The following is a 21,678-nucleotide window of genomic DNA, read 5'->3' on the forward strand; positions in this document are numbered from 1 at the left end:
CCGCCGGGTCCCCCTTTCCGAGGGAAGGCGGCAGCTGCGCGTGCTGGACAGCTCCCCCGGCGGCTCCCCTCCGCTTCAAGCGACTCCCGTCCTCCGGCGCTGAGGACCTCCTGCCCCGCTGCCTGCCTGGGCTCCGTCCACAGTCACCCTGGCGGCGGCTTCGGCTAAGGGAGGCCGCCCCCGGCTGCCCACAGGAGCCTCGGGAAGGGGTCCCGCAGCGGCGCTTCGCCTGACTCTGCTGAGCTGCTCTCGAGTCGGCTGGCTGGGCTGGTCCGGGCAGGGAGGGCGGCCCGGGGAAGGCAGGCAGGCCGGCCGGCCAGCCGCACCTGAGCCCGGCGGGGGCGGGAAGGCGGCCAGGTGCGGGGGCAAGAGCGAGCCTCGCAGGCTGCCCCCCCCAGCTCCGCTCCGATTCTCCCGCCTTTTGCTACTCGCTCCCCCCCCCTTCCCAATTCGCCTTCCCAACTCCTCATTGGCCGCCGCAGGAGAGGGGCTGATGACGCGCCGGCTCCCCAGAGGGGCCCCAGGTATTAATGCCCGTCGGGCAGGCCGAGCCGCCGGGGCCAGTGGAGCGCGGCCGTCTGGGGAGCCCCCGCCCGGTGACCCCGCCAGAAAGATGCCGCGGGGGTTCCTGGTGAAGCGGAGCAGGAGGCCGGGCGGCTCCTACCGGCTCCGTCCCCCGGCTGCCCTCCCCGACGAAGCGCCCGACGCCCGCGCGCCTTTCCTGGAGCTGCTGCCGCCGCCGCCGCCACCCGACGCCCCGCTGACGGCCGCCCGCGAAGCCCGAGGCTCGGACTGCGCTGCTGTCCGGGACGCGGAGGAGCCGCAGGCCGGTGCCCGCTCTCCAGCCTCGGCGGAGCCCTTCCCGCCCAGCCCTGCCCCACACGCCGAGGAGGAGCGGCTGCCCCGCACGCCCCTGCCCCTGCTGCTGCTCCCGGCGCCGGCCTCGCCCCCCGCCGCCGCCCCCCTCGGCCCGCCCAAGCGGCCGCCCCCCCGCGCCAAGGCGCCCCCGGCCAAGAAGCCCAAGGCGGCGCGGCGGCTGAGCTTCGCGGACGAGGTGACCACGTCGCCGGTGCTGGGGCTGCGCATCAAGGCGGCGCCCGAGGAGGCCGTCGGGCAGGGGCCCCCGTCCGGCCGGGCCGCGCCGCTGCTGGGCGAGTTCGTGTGCCAGCTGTGCAAGGAGCCCTACGCCGACCCGCTGGCCCTGGCCCAGCACCGCTGCTCGCGCATCGTGCGCGTCGAGTACCGCTGCCCCGAGTGCCACAAGATCTTCAGCTGCCCCGCCAACCTGGCCTCGCACCGCCGCTGGCACAAGCCGCGCCCGCCCGCCGCCGCCGGCCCCGCCGCCCGCGACAAGGAGAACAGCCGCGCCTCCGCCCAGCAGCACCCCGCCGCCCCGGACAGCGCCTGCTGCCGCCACCCCGCCGCCACCGCCGCCGCCACCGACGGCCCGGGCCTGCCCCCCGGCGGCGGGGGCGGCGAGCTCTTCCTCTGCCCCTACTGCCGCAAGACCTTCCGCCGCCAGGCCTACCTGCGCAAGCACCTGGGCACCCACCAGGGCCCCCCCGGCCTGGCCGCCTACCGAACCGGCCCGCCGCCGCCCCCCCGCGCCTCGCCGCCGCCAACCCTGGCCTTCCCGTGCCCCCTGTGCGGCGCGCCCTTCCCCTCGGCCGACCTCCGGGACAAGCACCGCCTGTGGCACGCCGTGCGGGAGGAGCTGCTCCTGCCCCTGGGGCCCCCCGAGGGCACCGCCGCCCCGGCCGAGCCCCCGCCGCAGCAGCCCCCGCCGCCGCAGCAGATCTTCTCGTGCAAGCACTGCCCCGCCGCCTTCTTCAGCTCGCCCGGCCTCACCCGCCACATCAACAAGTGCCACCCGTCCGAGAACAGGCAGGTCCTCCTCCTGCAGATGCCCCTCCGGCCGGGCTGCTAGGCGCCACCTGCGCCCCCGCCTCCCGGGACCGGCTCCTGACTGTCAGTGGCGGCGCCAGGCCCAAGAAACCCGCAGCTCGACGGGCCCAAAGCCTTCAGGTTGGTGCGCGGCTCCTCCTTGCAGCCTTATCATGGGGGGTCGAGCGCACGACCTGTCCTGTGGATCAGATCGCTCCCTCCCCAGGACGGAAACCCTACAGTGTGCAGCGAAGTCACGGGAAAGCCACTTCGGAAAGAAAGCGCCCGCCCCGTCTTACCACTGAACGTCCCAAAGTTGCGTTTGGCGAAAACCCGCTCGAGCCCCTCCTGGGGGTGAGCTTTCCGGGGAGAGTCCGATGGGTGAGCGACTTTGAACCCCCAAAGATCAAAGAGATTTCCGACACTGTATTTAACGAAGGTGTGTTCGTTTGCGTTGGCTGGATCTGCTGTGGCAGCCCCGGAGGTTCATAAACTTTTGATTTGTTGTGAAGTGCTCTATTCGTGGTCTCCTGTATTAAAATATCGCCGGGTACTCGTAGCAAAAGTCCGATTCCCGTCCTACGTACTGACATGTTCAATGCGTGCGAGGGGCCCCTTCTGCCTCCTCTTGCTCATTACTGGCTATTAAAAATCTGGATTGGTGATCTTTTGTAGTCATGCGGCTCTTTTCTGAGTGCCTGGTGTAGTACTCTAAGTTTATGGAAACGTAAAGTGGGGATGGAAGGGGGATTTCACCCCCCCTACTTTTAGATCCAGCAGGGATCCGTACAATCATCAGACAAGTTCAGTGAGCTCCCGGGGTTTACACTAGAATAGCCCCCCCCCTCCCATGCCTAACCTGTTATTTTTAAAATTGAAGGTATTTCCACAAATAGTTGGCCACATGGCACAGAGGCCAGCCCCTCTAAGACGAGAAGGTACATTTTGGACTGGGCTGGGCCAAGCACCTCGCACCAGCCTTCTGAGTCCAGCGTGCAATTCACGTTTGATTGCGCTTGACACTTCTCTGGAAATTCTGGCAGCCAGAAATGAAGGTAGGCATAGTCTCCCCTCAAAATGCACTGAAAAACCTTCTCACCATCGTTCGGTTTTCATAGCTCGTTCTATTATTTTGAGCTTTTTAAAAAAAGGAGTTAATTTTGCACAATCTTTTAGTTATCACTGCTGTTAGCCAGAAAACCATTCCAATTCTCTGATGTTTAATGGCAGATTAGTGGTGGCAAAAACCTGCTTCTCTTTCCATCTACTTGCTGGGATAATTTCCCAGTAGTCTCTTGTTAGGTGGAAAATACAACATGCAAAATGAAGGATGATTCAAGGTAAATTTAGCGTTGACACCCCCACCCCCACTCATTTAAGCAAGGGCATCTAAAGTCTTCTTCCTGCAAATCAGCTATCTTAAATATTTGAATACTGTAAGATAAAATAACCCCAGTCTTCTTTCTAAATGGGTAGTTGGGTAATTTTTCTTATTTTTGTAGGAATATGAACTGCTTTGTGAAGCGATGGGGCTGGTATTTGTACAAGGCAGCAAGGAACACTGTTGAATTGTGAGTAGAGCTTAAGCACACTCAGCTGTGAGAACTGAAGTCAACCTCACTTCATCCAGGAAAATCCCAAAAGAGCTGGGAAACTGAAATTTCTGTAGAAAGATATTTTTTTACAAATGCTAAAGAAGGTTTTTGGCAAAATTAATTCAATATGATCACTGTTATACACTTTACTTGGTGCATCCCTGTCAAATGTATTAGGCTCAAATGTTTTCGAGTGGAAGAATTAATAGAGAGCTTGTGAATTAGATTGTTAGCTGTCAAGAAGCTTGCTGAAAAAAACTCCGCAATCCCTCGTCCAAGGCACCAGCCATTCCATGACTTCCCTTCACCCTTCTCACAGAGCTAGGCAAATTGTTATTGATTTAAGCATTTTCCAGTGTTTGTAAGTGGAATACAGAGGATACAGAAGATGGTAAGAATAATTTTATTGTATTATTAAATAGCATGTCTTTTTTTTCTTCAACCATTACAAATTTGTATATACTACACGGTGAACAAATACATCAATATATTTTTCTACAGTTGCCCAAGTGGGGGACAGGTATTTACACATGCAGTTAGTACCGGCGCCATGCTACATTTTATTAAGAGCAGAATATGGCGAACAACACAGTTGTATGTCTTCTTCCGTAGGAAAATACCTCTGGGGACAGTGAGAGTGTGGGGTGGAATGTGTTTGTGTAGACATCTGCAGCTATAAGGGTACAATCCCTTTTTCTTCAGAAATGGGACATAGCTCAGAGCAATGACTGACATGGCAAAGTGCTTGAAGATGGGTGAGCGTATATATATTTTACAGAGTTAGGAACAGCCTCCTTTTTGAGGGAAGGGAAACTGCTGTCTCTGGCGGTAACCCCAAACTGGAAAGCAAATACTAGCAAGAGGAAGGAGAAAGTATGCAATTCAGCACCAGGATCCTGTCACTGTGCCTCTTCAGTAGCGAATGACAGTAACGGAGTTGGTGTTGGGCCTGTATTTTCAAAGGGTTTATTCATCTCATACACATACTCTGTACATAATGTTATGCAATTCTGAATATCACCTTTGAAGAGGACATATCTTCATTGGAAAAGTAGTACATTCATTTGCAAATGGTACTTTTTTTTTTTTACTATCAGAGGGTTGCACAATAGAGCAGAACATGCCTGCAGTTCCCAGTGCCAGGGGTGGCTAGCAATCAACCCTGGAGGTTAAAACAGATTGGCTGCTGTTACACATCTCACAAGGAAAAAAAAAGGTAAAAGATGCAGAATAGAACTGCATTGACAAACTATGGCAGCAGGAAGTCTGATTAAAAAATATTCTAACAAAAGCAAAAATATTTTCAGTTTGAAATAAAATTCCAGTATGTTTTTTCTAAAATAAGCCTAAGAGTGGATGATTGTGGGAAAATATCTTCTTGAGGCATGGGAATGGAACAGGTGCTGCAGGTGTCATTCCTTCTCAGGTCTTGTTGGCAGAACCGGAGGAGCGGCGCAGCTTCATAGACATGCGGCTCTTGCTAGTCCGGGGAGACATGGGGAAGGCTAGATCGGGCCCGTCCATCTGCGCTGCTGCTGGAACTTCGGACGCCGGAGTCTCTGGGTAGGAGCCTGCAGAGAACAAGAGGGACCTCACATGTTAGTGCAAATCTGCTTCAGCAAAGAATCAGGAAGGATGAATCCCCCTTGTTTAGCACAGGCAGGAGAATGTTAACTCAGCTGGCCAGAACCATCTCAACAAACCCACTCCATCCCAAATAGCCAAGCAAAGACTGTATGAGCAAGGCCGATGGAAAGCTTAAGCTCCAAAGTCTGCGACAACAAAGCAGGTGGGGGCTAGACTGGCAACGTGCTGAAAAGACTCAGGCTCACATCTATTTTCTGCTCTACATTCTCAATACATACATTCCTAGGGTCACAAGCGTGAGCAGATGATGCTAGTTGGATACATGGCAGGGTTCATTATCTTGGTAAAAAGAACAAGATGAATGTGAGAGGCAGCCTGGTTGAGATCCCAAAGCAGTCATATCCTTTAGATTGGATTCTAAAGGAGAAAGGCAGGAACAGCAGCAAAAAGATAAACTGATAGTTACAGCAGGGACACATTTATGAAAAAAAGGGGCCATGTTTTATAGGGTAAACTTCAATTAGTCTAAGTGTATGCAACCTCTTCATTTAATCACAACTGGCCACTTTTAATGCTTTGCCCAGTACATGGTACAGATTACTCTGTAAAGATATCAATGTAGCTCCTTATTTTTTTTAAGAACAGAAAGGGCACCAACCGACTGCACTTGAAGATTATAAAACAGGAACCAGTTGCCTATAACATGTACAATTCATCCCTAAGTTAACACATTCTCAGCCACACATTACGAGCTAGAGACTTTCTATTGTTTACACACTGCAAATGCAGGAATCCTATTTCTTCTGCAGGACACATGTCCACAATTATGATGACATCTAATGTTTGCCTGATATCTGCTTTCAAACAATGGTGCAATCAGGAAGTGATACTTTAATTAGGTAAATACTCAGTTCTTGCTGAAAGAAAAAAAAGGCTAGTTTTGATATTAAACACACAGATATAAAGTCAATTTATTTTAGAAAGTCTTATATACACACATTCCCATCCATCCAAGCACACAGATGAGGAATCTGTAGCCAAGGGCTACATACCAGCCCTTCTGATATTAGTGTGTTTGCCCCCCCACCCCCGCAGTTGTGCTAATATACTTTTACACTAATTTTAGTGGTATATCCTTAAACAATCATATTTCAGATTTTAAAGTAATTAATCTTTTTCAAGAGGGTTGCCATAATAAATTATTCAGGTCATCTGTGCCCCAAAGTTATTTCACAGAATTTGTTCATAGGCTGGGGTCCAAACAACCACAATGCTCGAGTGAAAAGACAGTAATGGGGGAGCTGATGCTGATTTTTCCCTTCCAGCTGCCTCTCTCTGCCAATCTTATCAGATCATACTCAAAATAATACCTTACTTTTCAAAGGATATGAGAGGGCAGTAGCAGAAAGGGGGTCAGAAAAATCGTAGTAGGAATGTTGAAAAGGTTCAGGAGGAAACACATTGAAAATGAGTTATGATGCTGCTTTTAAATCAGCGTTGAAATAATTTGGACATTTAATGTTGTTATGATTTTGTGACAAATACGTTGGTATTAGAAAACCACTCTAAATAAATATTTGTGCTAATTCTATAGTACAGAAAACCCATGTATCTGGGTTTCTGCCGAAGGCAGATAAATCTCAAGATGCATTTCTTGCTTTCATTCTACTAGGCTTCCTAAAGAGGTTACTGCAAACCATCATGGGCAGGTCAGAAGTCTAACACTGCTTTTAAAAGCACACTGCCACAAGCCTGATCTAATAACTGAAATGATATTGTATCTGCTTTGACCCAACACTTTCAGAAGCTGGCAAAATCCTTCCCTTTACTCTTCAAATTGGGATGTTTCTCTTTATGACCCAGGCACAGCATCTTCAAAAAATCACCAAAGGCATAAAAGTGGAAATTTTATTGTGCCTTTTAGAAGAAACACACACAAACACACAAACAGAGAAAAGAATTCACCCTTTGAATACCCCACTTTCTCTCTTGTTCTTGTTTTACAAGGAGCCAAAGCATTTACAAATGGTGGGAAAGAGCAAAAAAGTAACTGTTGGTGCTCTGCACAGCATACCATTCACAGCTAGCGTGAAAGACCTTCCGTTTCAAGCCTTTGCCCTTTACCTTGAAGTGGCCAATGCTTTCTAGTGGTGGCTTGGGAAGGAGAAGAAATATCACACCATTTCTTTCTTTGTTGAGAATGAAGAAGTGATGAAGGAGAGGTGGACAGAAGTGAGGAAAAGGGAAGAAAGATAAAAAAAGATAACAGGTGTGAGACGTGAGACGAACAGCAGAGATTGGAGGGCATTTACAGATGAGTACAGAAAAGAGAAAATCAGAATTCGTTATGTTGCTATTGTGCATGCTAAAGGTTTAAAGAGGGATGCGTTAGTATGCGAAAATGAGCCAACAGCTTGACAATCAGGAAGAATACTCACCATCTACAGGTTACAAGAAAAAAAGAAAAGAAAAAAGAAAAGAGTTCTATAAAAATAGTTCTGATCCAGCAGCCTTGTTGTTACAAACAGAATTCATCTGTTACGTTATAAACACATTTCAATGTTTCTGAAATCACACACTGCTACCAAAAGTTGTAATGGTTCACGATAAGAGTCTCAGCCTGCTAGCATGCAGTTTCCTCATCCCAGGAAAAAACAAATTTAGCTCCCTCTAAAATGTTTGTAGACTTCAACCTTCCTCATCAACTTGCAAAAGAAACAAAATCAAAAACGAAAAAGGGCAGGGTAACACTTTTAATAGGACATTTAGAACAAGACAAAGTAGTGAACATAGTTTTGAGTTTATCAGAAGTTTTCACCAAAATGGATGTTGAGAAAAATAAGGCCACACACACAGCCCATAAAGAAGAGAGTTCAGGGAGAGATACTTTCCTGACCATGATTGGTAACAGTATTTTTCTTCCCCTTTCTCTTTTGTTGCTTTACCAATCAGACTGAAGAAGGATTCTGCTCACTATTTTGTGATGTTCCAGTTGACCGTAAGCAATTGCAAACATTGATGATTTCCGTGTGCAAAATTATTTCTTCGATTAATAAACAAAATCTCTTTAGCTTCAGTAAAAATATGAGCCAGGAAATTTTGACTAACAGAGTAGTGCCATTTAAGAGTTTTTGTCTGATAACAATGGATGGGTATGTTAATATTTTACATTTTCCCTAATAGTTTTCCCACCAGGACTTTTATGTATTTCACGTGTGTCATTCTGGAGTTTGGTATTTCCACATAATAATGTATTCACTGAATCTTGGGGCTCCTTTAAAAACATTTTAGCGCATTGTTGTGACATAATCATTTCTGAGCCAAAGCTTACCACAACAAAGAATCTTTTAAAACTGCAGTCAAAATAGCTCCTCTTCTGGAATAATACTACCATAATTTAAAACCAAGCCCCCTTAACTGATAAATATATGGAATTGGAACCTAAAAACAGTAGCGATACTGATTAGCTTAGTAAGCCAGGACTTTCCTGTAAGATGGTTGATACAGATTTAGGTAGTTTGTTGATTTGATGGCTTATAGAAGTAGGTGCAATAAAACTGTCAACTAGTTACACTTAGTTTTTATTTAGAAACATGAGGTAACAAAACTCTAGAAAATATGGACATCTTGAATATTGGGATGCTATTTTATTAATTTCAAGCCAGTGTATAAACAAGATTCTTTCTGCAAATATCATTAATGAAAGCAATACAACCTAAAATCCTTGATTTTAAAATATTCTTTAAGAATCTCCTATTGGCTATGTGTTTAAAAGGTTTTTACAATGCAAACCCTTTGTCTTAATCAAGAGGGACAGAACTATGAAACCTATATTCCACCAATCTTTCAAAGAGCTCTTATGTTCTCTTTCATCCATGCTGTCTTCCATCCAAGTGATGTCAAGCTCTGATCTGTTAAAATTAAACTGTGGATAATTCCCATTCAAGGAAAATTATTTACACAATATGCTAAATGGTTAAGGCTTCTCAGGGCTATTAGGAACTCTCCCTACAATGTCCATATTGATGGCAGGATACCTTGAAACAGATCCATTTGAAGTCAAGCCAAGATCCTGAAGTATTCTTTTTTTGTGATTGCCTTCAAGTTGCAGCTGACTTAGGGTGACCCCGTAGGGTTTTCAGGGCAAGAGATATTCAGATGTGGTTTGCCATTGCTTGTCTCTGCATAGTGACCCTAATATTCCTTGGTGGTCTACCGTCCACATACTAACCAGGATGGACTTCCATCCACATACTAACCCTGCTTAGATTCTGAGCTTTGATGAAACCAGGCTAGCCTGGATATCCAGATCAAGGCGGAGTATTTTTAGACTTATAAAAAATGGACAGAGGGCAGAGGGAACCCACAAATCCAGTTTCTGTCTCTCATTCATTTTGGGGCTCTTACTTCATCACGAATTGTGAAAAAGACAGGAACATGTATATCCGACAGCCCTGTATGATTTCATCATTCAGATGCTTCTGGGACAGATATTAGGTCCAGCAGTCCATTTTGCTCTAAAGTCTCATTAATAGAGGAACCTTTTCTTCTAATTTTTGTTATTGTTTTGCATCTTTGCTTGCTGCACAGTAACATTTTGGGAATGGCGCCTGGGGCTACTATCAGAAGACAGAATAATGATTTATAACAAAGTTTCTGCATCTGTGAGTCAAGACCCAAATGTGTAAAGCCTCTGAAAGTGGTTTGTGGGCCAACCCTTCCTAATGGCTGCCTCTGTCCTTTGCATTGTTCTCTTTTCTCTTTTGGAAATGAGGATCTGACTCTGGAAATAGTATCTTCTACGTCGTACATTGGTTGGCATTTTTTCTTCACTGGATACACATGTTGATCAAGCAAAACTTGCCTTAGAATGAATCTTCAAATCTTAGAGGAGATTAGAGGGAGTAACAGAGAAGGAAGGTAGTCATAGGCTGTAGTGCAACTTCCGTATGCAAATACTGTATTTGTCAGAATGCTGCTTGTTCGGGGTTCATAGTGAGGGTAGTTTTGCCTATTGTGTGATGTTTGCTGGTGTTCTCAAAAACACCTGGTTAGCCACTGTAGAAAATAGAATGCTGAACTAGATGGGTAGCGAGGTTATAGTTTGCCTAGAGCACCACAAAAATTTAGGCCAGTCCTGACTGGGTCACTGTGCCATGTAAATTTGGATTTGTAGGCTGGGAACTACTGGTCTATAGGACCACTGGCAGGCACCAATTATTTTTTCTTATCCTCCCTACAGTATAATTTTGCTGCCAAATACAAGCCTTCATTTATTTATTTTATTTACTTCTCCCAAATTGTGGCTTACAACATTTTTCCTTCTGCCATATTTTTGTGATTTTTATTTACTCAGTCATGCAGAGGAAGGAGAATATATATGCCAGCAATGTAAATTCATTATGTGATCAGAAAATCAAACTGTATGGGTAACATGACGAGTCATACCTATTGAGTATGCTTACATTACAGCATTACAACTACAATAAGTACTACTCTCTACACCAGACCACTGGCCGTAGCCTTACAACCCCTCCAAAATGGCTGTGAAGACTGGGTATATTTTCATTTACAGATGAGCAAGCCCACAAACAGACAGGGCTGAACTAGGTTTACCATGGAAAGACTCTCCCACTGGGGTCATCAAAGCCTCAATGTACAGTTAGAAAACACAAACTATGCTACTCTGTGGGCTGATTATATTTTATATTAAAAACAGATATACTTTATTGACATGGAAGCAAAGAAAGGTGACACCTTTGTTTATCACCACACAAAGAGATTCATTCGAAAGGTACATGCATGCACCCGGCACAACTGGTGCCTCCCTATTTGTAATGAGGCAATACTTATCTTTAATGAATTCCAATCCACAATTTATTATTTAACTCAACAATCACAATAACATAAAAACATACAAGAACTGGTCACAAAAATACTTTTGTCAATAGCAGCCTAAAACGAAAAAAAATCAAATCAAAACATTTTGAAAGGAATTTACAGTAATCACAACCTCAAGAGCAAGAACATATACTTCCATTCACTTTTTGCCCTCTCCACCATGATGCTGTTGCAAATTTAGCTACCCTAGAACATATTTAAAATGCACAGAAGGATCAGTTTAAACTGATCATTTTTTATTTCGAATGTGTTTCAAAAATCCAAACATTTCTTCCTTATATTACTGTAATATTGTATTGTACATTGTGCAACAGAGCAAGTAATGGTTGAAACTTCCCACACAATGTGCAGCACATGTATACAGAGCTATGAGAATACAGGAATCTTTTAAAGTCATTATTTTGGATGTGGTCTTGCAATTTCAGAGCAAAACAGGGCCAACAAAGGGAGCAAGAAGAAAAAGTAGATAACTCTCCAGACTACAAATTGTTTCTTACAAAATGTAAAAAGGTAAAAACTGGTGAACTGACAACAAAATTCCTCTATATAATGTCATCAAGCTTTTTTATATAATTGAATCTGGGCTGAAGTCAAGAACTTTAAATCTGAAAGATCTAAATTTATGTATTTCCTAATGTCACCTTCTCTAAAAAGCATTTTCCAGGGTAACAAATTTTTGTCAAATGATCATGCTTAAAATAATATATTGTAGATGATGCTACAGTGATCCATGTAGGTACTCCTAACAAAGATTTAAAATTGTATTTTTGGGAACTTCCAATAGCTGAATGTCCATCATGCCCCCTACTTCAGCAACATATGTTATCTGCAGAACGACTTTTCCCAAGAAAATCCTTAAGTAAAATTAGGTTTCCTCCTTCAATGTATGAAAAATTCAATATTGTCTTGGCTGGATAGTAGCTTTCCACTTGGTTGCAGCCAGATGGTACTTCCATGAATATTTTTCTGAAAACCAAACCCCCAAACTGTTAAAAAATATTATTTGTTCCATGTCCTTTGTAACCTATTCTCATATTTTCTCCAAGACTATAACTGTGGTCTTTTCATCATTTGTATTTAAATGCTCTTTTTGACTAAGGTTCTACAGTGCTTCAGTAGGTATTTCAGTTTGATTTCTGTGGCAGGTAACAGTACCATATCATCAGCATATAGTAAGATGGACAGTTCGATATTATTTCACTACTAAGAACAATTTCCCATACTGAAATTAAGAATATACTGGTGACTGAAGTTCAGAAAACAAATTAAACGAAGGGCACTAGAGTAAAACAATCCCATTTATGACAGAAATGATAGAAGTATGTTATCTACCAGTTCCTACTTTAAACTTTTGTAAATATGTCACGATACAGAATTTGAATGAAACTAAAGAGCTTTCTGATAATAATAGCAATTGCAGTTTATGACTCAGGCAATTGTAATTAATTTATCAAAGGAAGCAGAAATTCTAGAAAAGCTTGATATACATGTCTCTTTGCTTGAACATATTTGCTAATGATATAATTTAAGACAAAGTTTTGATCAATTGCTCCTTTTGCGCAACCCAGCTGGTTCTTCCATCATAATCTAATGAACTGTGGCCTAGCCTTCCTATTTGTCCCATCTGGGCACACAATTTAGAAGTAATATCTGGAATACTTATGGAGTAGTTATTTCTGGAGTCATTTCTGTACTCTTAAAAGTTGGGTCAAATTATACCCAGCCTTTGGTTGCTAAAAGTATTTATATATGGTTATTTGTTTAAAGTATTTCTATATGTTTACTTATTTATCACATTTATATACTGCCATTCTCCACAATGGAGACATAAAGTGGTTTGCTTCATTTTCTTCTCCCCAGTTGAATTTCAGATCATGTTCAAGGTTTTGGTATTAACCTGTAAGGCTTTGAATGGTCTGGGACATCGTACCTTCGGGACCGCATTTCCCCATATTGCTTGTGGAGGACCCCCCCCCCCCCAGTTCTCTGATAGCAATCTTCTGGTGATCCTCAGTCCCAAGAAGGGAGAGTGGAGTACAAAATCAAATCAAATAAATAAAATAAATTCTCACAACAATCCTTTGGGGTCGTTTAGGCTGACAATGTGGGCCCAGTGTCACCAAGCACGTTTCCATGGCAGAGTGGGGACTCAAATTCAGGTTTCCCAGATCCTAGCCCAACACTCTCACCTCTAATCCACGCTGATTTTGCCAACAGAGAACCCCGCCCACAAATATAATCTTGAAATAATTAAAGGGGGCAGAAGGATTGGCTTTAAAAAATACACAAGGATAAACTGAACTAATATTTTAGGTCCCAAGCAAAACAGGACTGGTGCTTAGTGGACTGAGCCTCATTTGTTTTCCCATATAGAATGTTTCACTGGCTCTCAAAATATTAGGTTAACAGATATTAAGTAAGGGCTGGAAAAACCTCTGCTCAAGACTTTTCAGGGCTGTTCCAGACAATACTGAGCTTGACAGCCATTGGTCTGCCTCAGTACAAGTCAGATACCTTATTCTACTAATATTTAATTACTGATTTGTTTGATTGCAGTTTTTTAAAATCCAGATAACTAAAAAAAAGAGATGAATATGGACAGAACATTCTATTGCTGGGGAAGATGACAGTGCTGTTTCAATGCACTTACATGTAGATAGATTTTACCACTGTAAATATGGATCAATGATAGATCAGATATCTATTTTTTAAATTTTTAAATAGCTGTTAAAAGCTACTTGAAGGAGGAAGGATAACTTATTTATCTATTTAACTCAACACTTTATGATGCATATTATTGAAAAGTAATTTCTATCCATCTCAGAAAACATGTACCATAAAAAATTGTGCTGTTCTCCATTCACCAAAAGAATGCTATGCAGGTTAATGAAAATATAACACTGCAATCTCTACACAAAGAGGTAAGTGCTGCAAAACATACCTTCCCAGTCTTGGGGTATCACTATTAAGCATTACTTGGTCAAATAAAATACCAGACTATGCAGTTGTTATATACATGCACGTGTATAATTTTAAACATTTATAATCAAGTGGTGGAATTAATTAAGCAAGGCAACAATGTTAATAAGGGTCTCAGGACAATATTCATGATATTGATTGTACTTTAAATGTGGCTTTATATCTTCATTCTAAAATGCTCTTATTGCAGTGCACTCTGGCATTCATTACCTCATGTGCTAATTTTATTCCTATTTACCACCTGTTTTTAACGTAAAACCAATAAACACTGAAAGATTAAAAGAATGCATTTCTTTAAACCAGCCTTTTCACTTTATTTCATTTAAATAGTGAGTACATATCCTATTCCTTTTGCATTTCTAAATTTCCATCTATTGCTTTCAGAAGAAAACTGCTCTGAGCAGCTTCAGGGGTATCATTCTGGTTTACTTTTAGTCAAGATAGTATAAAGGTTTATCAGCAACACAAATTATGCTTCCTTCCCTTCTCTCTCCTATTGAATGTATAAAGTATCTGCTAACATCAAAGAAAGACAGTACAGGGTACAAAGCATACCACTGCCATCCAGCACTACTTGTTCATGCTGAGAAACAAAAGGTCAAACACAATCAAGTCTTACTAACTCAACAGATGTCTCTCCCATTAGTTACCTTAATCCCAGAACCACAGTGTTAGTGTTTCATGCAGACCTGAGGTTAGTAAAGACTAAAACTTGAAAATGTAGAGGTCATTTCTCAATAGTGTGAATTCCCCTCTCTTTTAGTAAAACAAGAGCGATAAGGAAAGTTTGCATACAACATGGTTACAAGCATAGTGCTCTAGTAATAGATTAATAAGAACAGAAGGGTTTCTTTGGGCACTTTGTCTTACCTTCTGATAAACAGAACTGATATTTAATGATCTAAAGAGGGGAAATAAAATAAATAAAATAATCATCAGGAGTTCAAGAAGTTATTTGTACAGGTAGGCCTTGAGTTATTTGTATTCTAAGTGATTGTTTTATTAGTTAGCTGAAAATGCAGTCTCTTTTGCAACAGATTTTGAAGATGGGGCTTCCATGGTGAAACAACCATGCATCGGTTCATATTTTTACAGTATAACAGAAAAGCTCAAGTGTCTCCCAGAGCCAGAATAAATGTAAACGTTCCGTGAAGATACATCAACTAGGCTGTAAAATGGTTCTTAAGGTTTGTATGCACTGAGGACATTCACAAATAATGTGATGGTATATTGTAGAAAAACAGCTGGCTGCAGTAGAACACATAATCAAATTATATTTCCTGAAACTCAGATTCTTCATTATGGAAGTCTCTATCATATCATAGAACGTTATGGTAGAATTGTTTTGACTACTTAGAAATACTGCATTTTAAATATCAGTAAACAGAAGGATCATTCTTTATTAGATTCTTACCAGCCTCTGAGGGCATATGATGGCAGGGTGCTGGGCAGAAAACCTGAGCTGCAAAGTCTTCAAAAGTTGAAGGATCTAGATGGTGCTCAACAATGGTATGCAGATACCGAGCTCTTTCTTCATAGCTAGTTTTACTCGCAAGTTAAGGATCAATTTGCAAACATCGAACAAAACAAGCAGATGAAGTCCCAATGATGTCACTGTTATTATATCACCCAATGAAATCCCAATGATGTCACTGTTGATAAAACCCAATGCTATCCTCCCTAGAGTTGTCACCTTTGGATAGATTCTGGGAGGAATAAGTGAAATCCACTGCTCAGTGCGGTTTGTAACCAGAGCAGGAACCATAACAACAGATGTGGATGATGACTAGGATGACCTTGTAATGCTTTTCTTCCTTTCAAACTTACCAAACATCATTCCAAATGGAAAGAAATACAGCATTCAGTTTTACATTATTCTGTTTTCAGGCATCATTACAATAGTCACCTGCTAGAACCATAACATGGAAATGGAACACATGGTATCAATAAGAGATAGAACTGAACTGAAATTTGAAGACTGAACCCGTGAACGAAATGAAGTGTTTACTTTCTGATCCGAATCATGACACGCTTTTATATGGGCTTTATCCTATCATTCTGCTCAGCTATGTACAGTGCATTTTCTTGGCACATAGCACATTCCAGTGGTGGAGGCTCTTAGCCAGCCTGCTGTGCTTTGACTGAAAGTACGTATACTCTTGTTTGAGTGAAGTGATTGGACGCAAGTCTCTCTATCAATGCTGACTATTGTAAGCTGCCTTCAATCAAGAGGAAAAGCGGGATGTTTAAATAAACATTTTAGCAAGTAAATACATGTGTATACCCCACACTCTCAATTGTTAATGGTTTCCGATATAAGGAAAGCAATTTTAATAATATCTATTCAGACTGACTAATATGCTATCCCAAATGATTCAATGATATTCTGGAAACCAAGGGGTATTTTTTTTGGAAAGCTGTATACCTGAGTTTTAATCTCTACCAAAAAGTACAGGTAATTTTCCTGTGCGAACACCAAGACATTACAGATGCATATGGTGACATCACATCATGTTATTTACTAGGCAGTTGTATGTTTACAAGACGGTTTGGCATTTCCTTCCCCAATTATCTGCACTTCACTCCCAGCGAGTTGGATCTTCATTTTACCAACCTTGGAAGGATAAAAGCAAAGGAAGTAACTGCAGGACACCGCCGGCAAAACATTGTACTTCTTCCCCTTCCCCTGCATCCTCTCTTGCTGATATTATTGACAAGAGACTGATATCTTGAAGGGCTGATGCTTTTGAAGAACTCTCTCCAGGCTTCTTGTTCCAGCAGTCCGGATTGTGCTGTTAGCATAGGGAGTGAGAAAGAGAGAATATTTCTGCTGTTCATAAAAGCATCTATGGAAATGGCTGTCAAAATGCAGAGCAGCAGGCAACAGCATACAATTATCAAGAAAAAATACCCTGCTGACTTGGTGTCATAGGCTTTCTTACAGAACTTATGAAACTTGTCCTGCTGAACTCAGCAAGTTATTCATGTACTGCTTTATACCAGTCTTTATTTCATACACAAATTTATGCTTCCATGTGTAATTCCAGTTTGTGGTCTTTCTTTAAGGAAACAGAATAATTACTTTGCAGATTAAAAAAAGGGACCTGTGAAAATCCAGATATCCCCCATCACAATCCTGAGTGTGACTAAACCCTCCTACACCAACTATTTTTAGAGAGGAATCAGGCCTTGAACCTTACAATACAATTTTACTTCCTTTTGTGATCTTTATGGCAAGATGAAGTACTTTCTTCTTTGCGATTACATGTGCAGTGGATCTGGGCTCAGAAGATGCTTATCCCAATCTTTCCGCAGCAAAGGGACAACATCCTTTTGAGTGATGAAGTACTTTCAGCAGAAAAAGGAATTGCTAATTGGTCTAGAAGAATATTCCCATTTCATTTCTTCCCTTGATTCTTCAGTGACTCAGCAGGTGAAGGCTAGCATCCCCACACTATCTTTCACTGCTATTTCCTGCCGCCATGACAGATCTGTGCATGTACAATCTTCAACTCTGCTAGTTTTTTTTTAAGCAGAGGGTCTTCAACATGGATAGAGCCTCTCTCCTATAGTTCTGTCCTCTTCTCAAGTTCTTACTCACAATGTCTACTTTTGAAAATAAGATACAGAGATGCACCAGCTCATCCTCGAAGCCCACGGCTGCACAGATTGGCTTCTGCCTTCCAATCTCCAGTACTTAAGGGCAATTATTCCCAACTTCTGTATTGTCCCTTCTAAACATAATCATCAATAAAACTGGATATTTTGCATCCAGATAAACAATTCCACTTGGAATACATAACCCAAACCAAGCTAAAACAAAGTCTTGAGAGTCATTGTTTATACTAGATCTGTCGCCTTAAAACAGAGATGCAGTCTAAAAATTGCTTCTGAAAGATCACATGTTGTGGCTTCAGGATTAAGAGAACAGAAAACCTCTTTGATGAGAGGGTTCTTAGGTTGTGGGACATACACAAGATTGAGCCTTAACACAGGAGAGTAATATAGTACAGTTTTAAAGAGGCTGTATATAAGCGGTAGAGGATGAAACTGATGGTTGAAGTCTAAATAATACTACATATCTCACAACTTGTTGAAAAGCACTTTTTTTCCATTGGGGGAGATTCACAGCTGCTGAATTTTCTGCAGTTAATAGAGTCCTTTGATTCACAGCAGTGCCCCTTGCACAAAAAATACTGGCCTTTGTGTATTACCAGAAACTAATTTTCTATTTGGCTGAAAAGGGAAAAATTGGGTTATTGCTTCTCCCTCCTACAGAGCTTTTCATTATGCCTGATGCACTCAACTTCTAAGCTCTTCTGAGGAAAAAAAATAACTGAAGAGGCAAGAGGTAGAAAAATGAGCTTGTTAGCACATTAGAAGTGAAGTATCTTGGTGGGCCCCAGAAATTCCCAGTGGTGTGTTAACTTATCACTCTATGCATGCTGGCACTGATAGTCTCCCAATTGAGCACTCTCTTTTCGCACCAAAGGTGCTGCCAGGAAGCAAACGCTGAAGGCCCACAGGAGAACAGCCTGCTATCAAAACAAGCTGTTTTTAAAAGTCTGTTTGAATGGGTAAAATGCTTTATGAAAAGCAAGGTGGAGATACCTACCTGCTTTCAAAATACTCCTGTTTCAGAGGTCTCTAAATGAACCTTTTAGGTTTATTTTATTATACATAATGCTTACACACAAATAGGACAGAACTGAAGGAAAGTTAATGCTTTTGATGTGACTACATTAGAGGTTAGGGTAGATAACTTTCAAAGACAGAAAGTGTTCACCCTTTGTTGATTCTGAAGGGTGGCACCAGGGTTTGTTACACAAAGAGAACACAGAATTAGCCTTACCAAAAAACAAGACAGAACTCAAATCTTCATTTCATGCGTTCTGCATGTTGGATCCCTATATCAGCAAGCTCCTGTGTACTAATCCAATGAAATCCTGCTACTCATGCTGAAAAAGCTTGATTTTAGCATCATAAAAGCTTTATACTTTGTTACATAATATCGTGGTCAGTATTATCTTCACTCCATGTTTTTCACATACATGAACATGAATAATGGAAAGTAGAACTGATTTCTAAAAACCATCTGTCATGTCACCGTAAGTTCAGTGCTTTGCCCTACTTAGGAATACCCGTGTTTCCAGATGAGGTTAACAATTAGGTTCATAGAACAATGTTGGCTTACTTCTGAGCCTCTGTCTTTTCTTACCTACTACAGGCTTCTAAACTGGTAGGCCCATTACTCATGGAACACTTACCTCGGGCCTTTTAGCTGCACAGTGGGGCTAAAGTGTGGCCTCCTTGCATTTCTCTGTTTACATGAAAGGTAGCAGCCAGTCCTCCCCGCAGCTAGTCTCAATGAGCCTGTTTCTTGGTTTTCTAAACTCCGCCCCTCTTAAAAGCACAGATCTTATAACACTCAGTAGTCCCAATACTATGAAACTGACATTCTCCCGCCTCCTTTCCCCTCCTCTCTCTCTTCCTGTCAGCCTCTCTCTTGCTGCTGCTGTGGGAGAGAGGCTTGTTTTTAAAAAGCCCTCGTGATCATCAGAGAGGCAGAAGTGGGGGCCGGGGGAGAGGTGGGATAGAGCCAGAAACAGACCCTGCTTGTGCTGGTCCTTGCAAAAGCCAACTCTGTTAAATCGATACATTGATATATCAGAATGAGCATAGAGAAGCAGGAAGGTAACATGGAACAGGGCAAAGGGGAAGGCATGGATGGCAGTGTGAGGAATGGGAAGGGTGGAGCTAGGCAGGTTGGTCGTGGGTGGAAGGAAGAGGTCCAGGCCAAAGCTGCGCACACTGAAAAATCTCCCTGTTCTGGTGGCAAAGCGAAATTAAATTTGTGCTGCAAGTGGTCTCGCTTGCCACAGGGAGAGAGGGCTTGAGGAAAAACATCCGGACAAGAAATCTTGCTGTGACAGACATTTGTCCCCATCGCACAGAGATGCTTTGTGCATAACTGGTCATAGAGAATACTCTCTCAGCAATACGACACATTCTTAAAATATTCAAAAGCATTGAAAATGGGGATTCTCAAGAACAAAAATCACTGAAGATCTTTTAATGCACAACTTCTTTGGGCCCTGTTTTTAACACTTTAAAAAAAAAGAAATGTCAGCATTCAATACCATCTATATATATAAAAAGCTAACAGTGTTTTTGTTGATGACAGTATACCTCAGTAACTGCTGGGCTAATTCCTCTGAAAATTCCCAGCCACTATAGTCAGCCAGGCGAGAGTGTTCTTAGATGTTCACATACCTAAAATTTCACACGTGGCCCAGGTAAAACACCTTTTTCCTGGTGCTCACTGGTGAAGGACATGCAGCTGCCTGTGTGTAACTGTCACCCTTAGAATGTTCGTGCTGCTTAGAATGTTCACTCAGACGACCAGATACGAGCAGTGAAAACAGTACATAGGCAGTAACTCGAGTGGAAGTGAAACACATACACACACATACACACGAGAGAGAGGGAAGGGAGGGAGAGGGAGGGGTGGCATGTAAGGGAAGAGCAGGAGGGAGAGGAAAGGGATGGAAAGGGAGGCATGCAAGGGAAGAGAAGTGAGGGAGGGGAGAGAGTGAGGGGTGGCATGCAAGGGAGGGGAGGCAGGGGGTCCAGCATCTTGATATGACCCACCCACCCTAGCGGAAGGGAAGGGAGGGAGGTGGCATCTGCAAAGGGAACAGGAAATTGAGGGAGGGAAGAAGAGAGTGAGGCGCTTACATGCAAGGGCGGGAGGGAGGGGCCAGGCACACTAGATTCCCTGAATACTGTGGTTAAGAAAGTAAAAGAAAACCAGGCACGCTATTATACTCCAGGAGTAAAAGGGTCGGTACAGCAACTGTGACATACTTTTGAATGGCTCGCGTCGGCTGCCACCCTCAGAGGGTTTCCTCAGAAGTGACACCCATTGCCACCAACCAAACTTACTCCCAGGTAAAGGATCATGACCAGCCAGCCTAGATGTTTGGGAGGGGTGCCTTTCCATCCCCCCCCCAAAGGAATGCGGGCACACACATCAATGACATCGTCCAGTATCAGGCTGCGTGTTTGCATGAGCATGTACTGCTGGCCTCTGCAATTGATTTGCTGCTACTGTTCCTTTTCCATTTCACCACAATAAGCCACAGCAACGCGTGGCTGGGCCCCGCTAGTTTTCTATACAAATGGTGTACTTCCTATATATTCTATGTGCTAATTATCACTGTCATCTCACTTTATACTAAACAAATCTTTGTTGGATAACAACAGACAAAATCATTTTGGCCCTGTTTTCCTTTTAAAAAATTATGTAGACTTAAAACTTGATATAATATTTATGTCTGTTCCTTGTTTAGTGTTCACTTCACTCTCTGCTTCAGATTCTCACAGACCAAATGGATACTGAAATGCCAAATTTAGAAAATCTCTCCCCCGCCCCAATTTACTACATACTAAATATTATATGGTTGTTTTAATTGATTTACTAATCAATTTTCAATCCTATGCACACCTACTTGGAAGAAAGTTCAACTGAACTTAGTAAAGCTTACTTTTGAGGAAGCAAGCACAGGATTGGTGTGTACTTATGTGAGACTGCTCCTGAACTTAATTTTAAATTATTTTCTGTAAAAAGCAAAATTTATCCACTGTAGTAGTATATTGAATTTCCACAGTGAATTCTACTATAGCTAGTTATACAGCAACCACAGGAGAGTTATTTTCATTGTTTGATCAG

At 42.9% G+C, this 21,678-nt stretch overlaps 2 protein-coding genes across 14 annotated transcripts in view; one reads left to right on the top strand and one right to left on the bottom strand.

Moving 5' to 3' along the window:
• The first annotated feature begins 568 nt into the window (after nt 1-568).
• On the top strand, nt 569-2,724 carry INSM2 (INSM transcriptional repressor 2). The gene has a single exon (XM_048485823.1). The coding sequence runs from the start codon at nt 614-616 to the stop codon at nt 1,925-1,927; it is 1,314 nt and encodes a 437-aa protein (XP_048341780.1). The 5' UTR covers nt 569-613; the 3' UTR covers nt 1,928-2,724.
• A 1,142-nt stretch (nt 2,725-3,866) lies between these two features.
• RALGAPA1 (Ral GTPase activating protein catalytic subunit alpha 1) overlaps nt 3,867-21,678 on the bottom strand; it is a 149,595-nt gene continuing 131,783 nt past the window's right edge. For 5 of the 13 annotated variants that reach the window (XM_048484822.1, XM_048484817.1, XM_048484820.1 and 2 more), the window contains 3 exons: nt 15,361-15,485; nt 7,141-7,255; nt 3,867-5,050 (listed from right to left, as the gene is read on the bottom strand). In XM_048484822.1, coding sequence (XP_048340779.1) covers nt 4,960-5,050; nt 7,141-7,255; nt 15,361-15,485 — 331 coding nt within the window. In that variant the 3' untranslated portion in view covers nt 3,867-4,959. Of the gene's footprint in view, nt 5,051-7,140; nt 7,256-7,504; nt 7,508-10,925; nt 11,934-14,816; nt 14,848-15,360; nt 15,486-21,678 lie in introns of those variants that run through there. The other 8 variants (XM_048484823.1, XM_048484821.1, XM_048484815.1 and 5 more) reach the window with 5 other exon arrangements.

This window comes from Sphaerodactylus townsendi, linkage group LG02 (assembly GCF_021028975.2).
Source record: "Sphaerodactylus townsendi isolate TG3544 linkage group LG02, MPM_Stown_v2.3, whole genome shotgun sequence".
NCBI classification, from domain to species: Eukaryota; Metazoa; Chordata; class Lepidosauria; order Squamata; family Sphaerodactylidae; genus Sphaerodactylus; species Sphaerodactylus townsendi.

Excerpts from the sequence above, each read along its gene's own strand:
- INSM2 (XM_048485823.1), top strand. The coding sequence starts at position 614 with ATGCCGCGGGGGTTCCTGGTGAAGCGGAGCAGGAGGCCGGGCGGCTCC.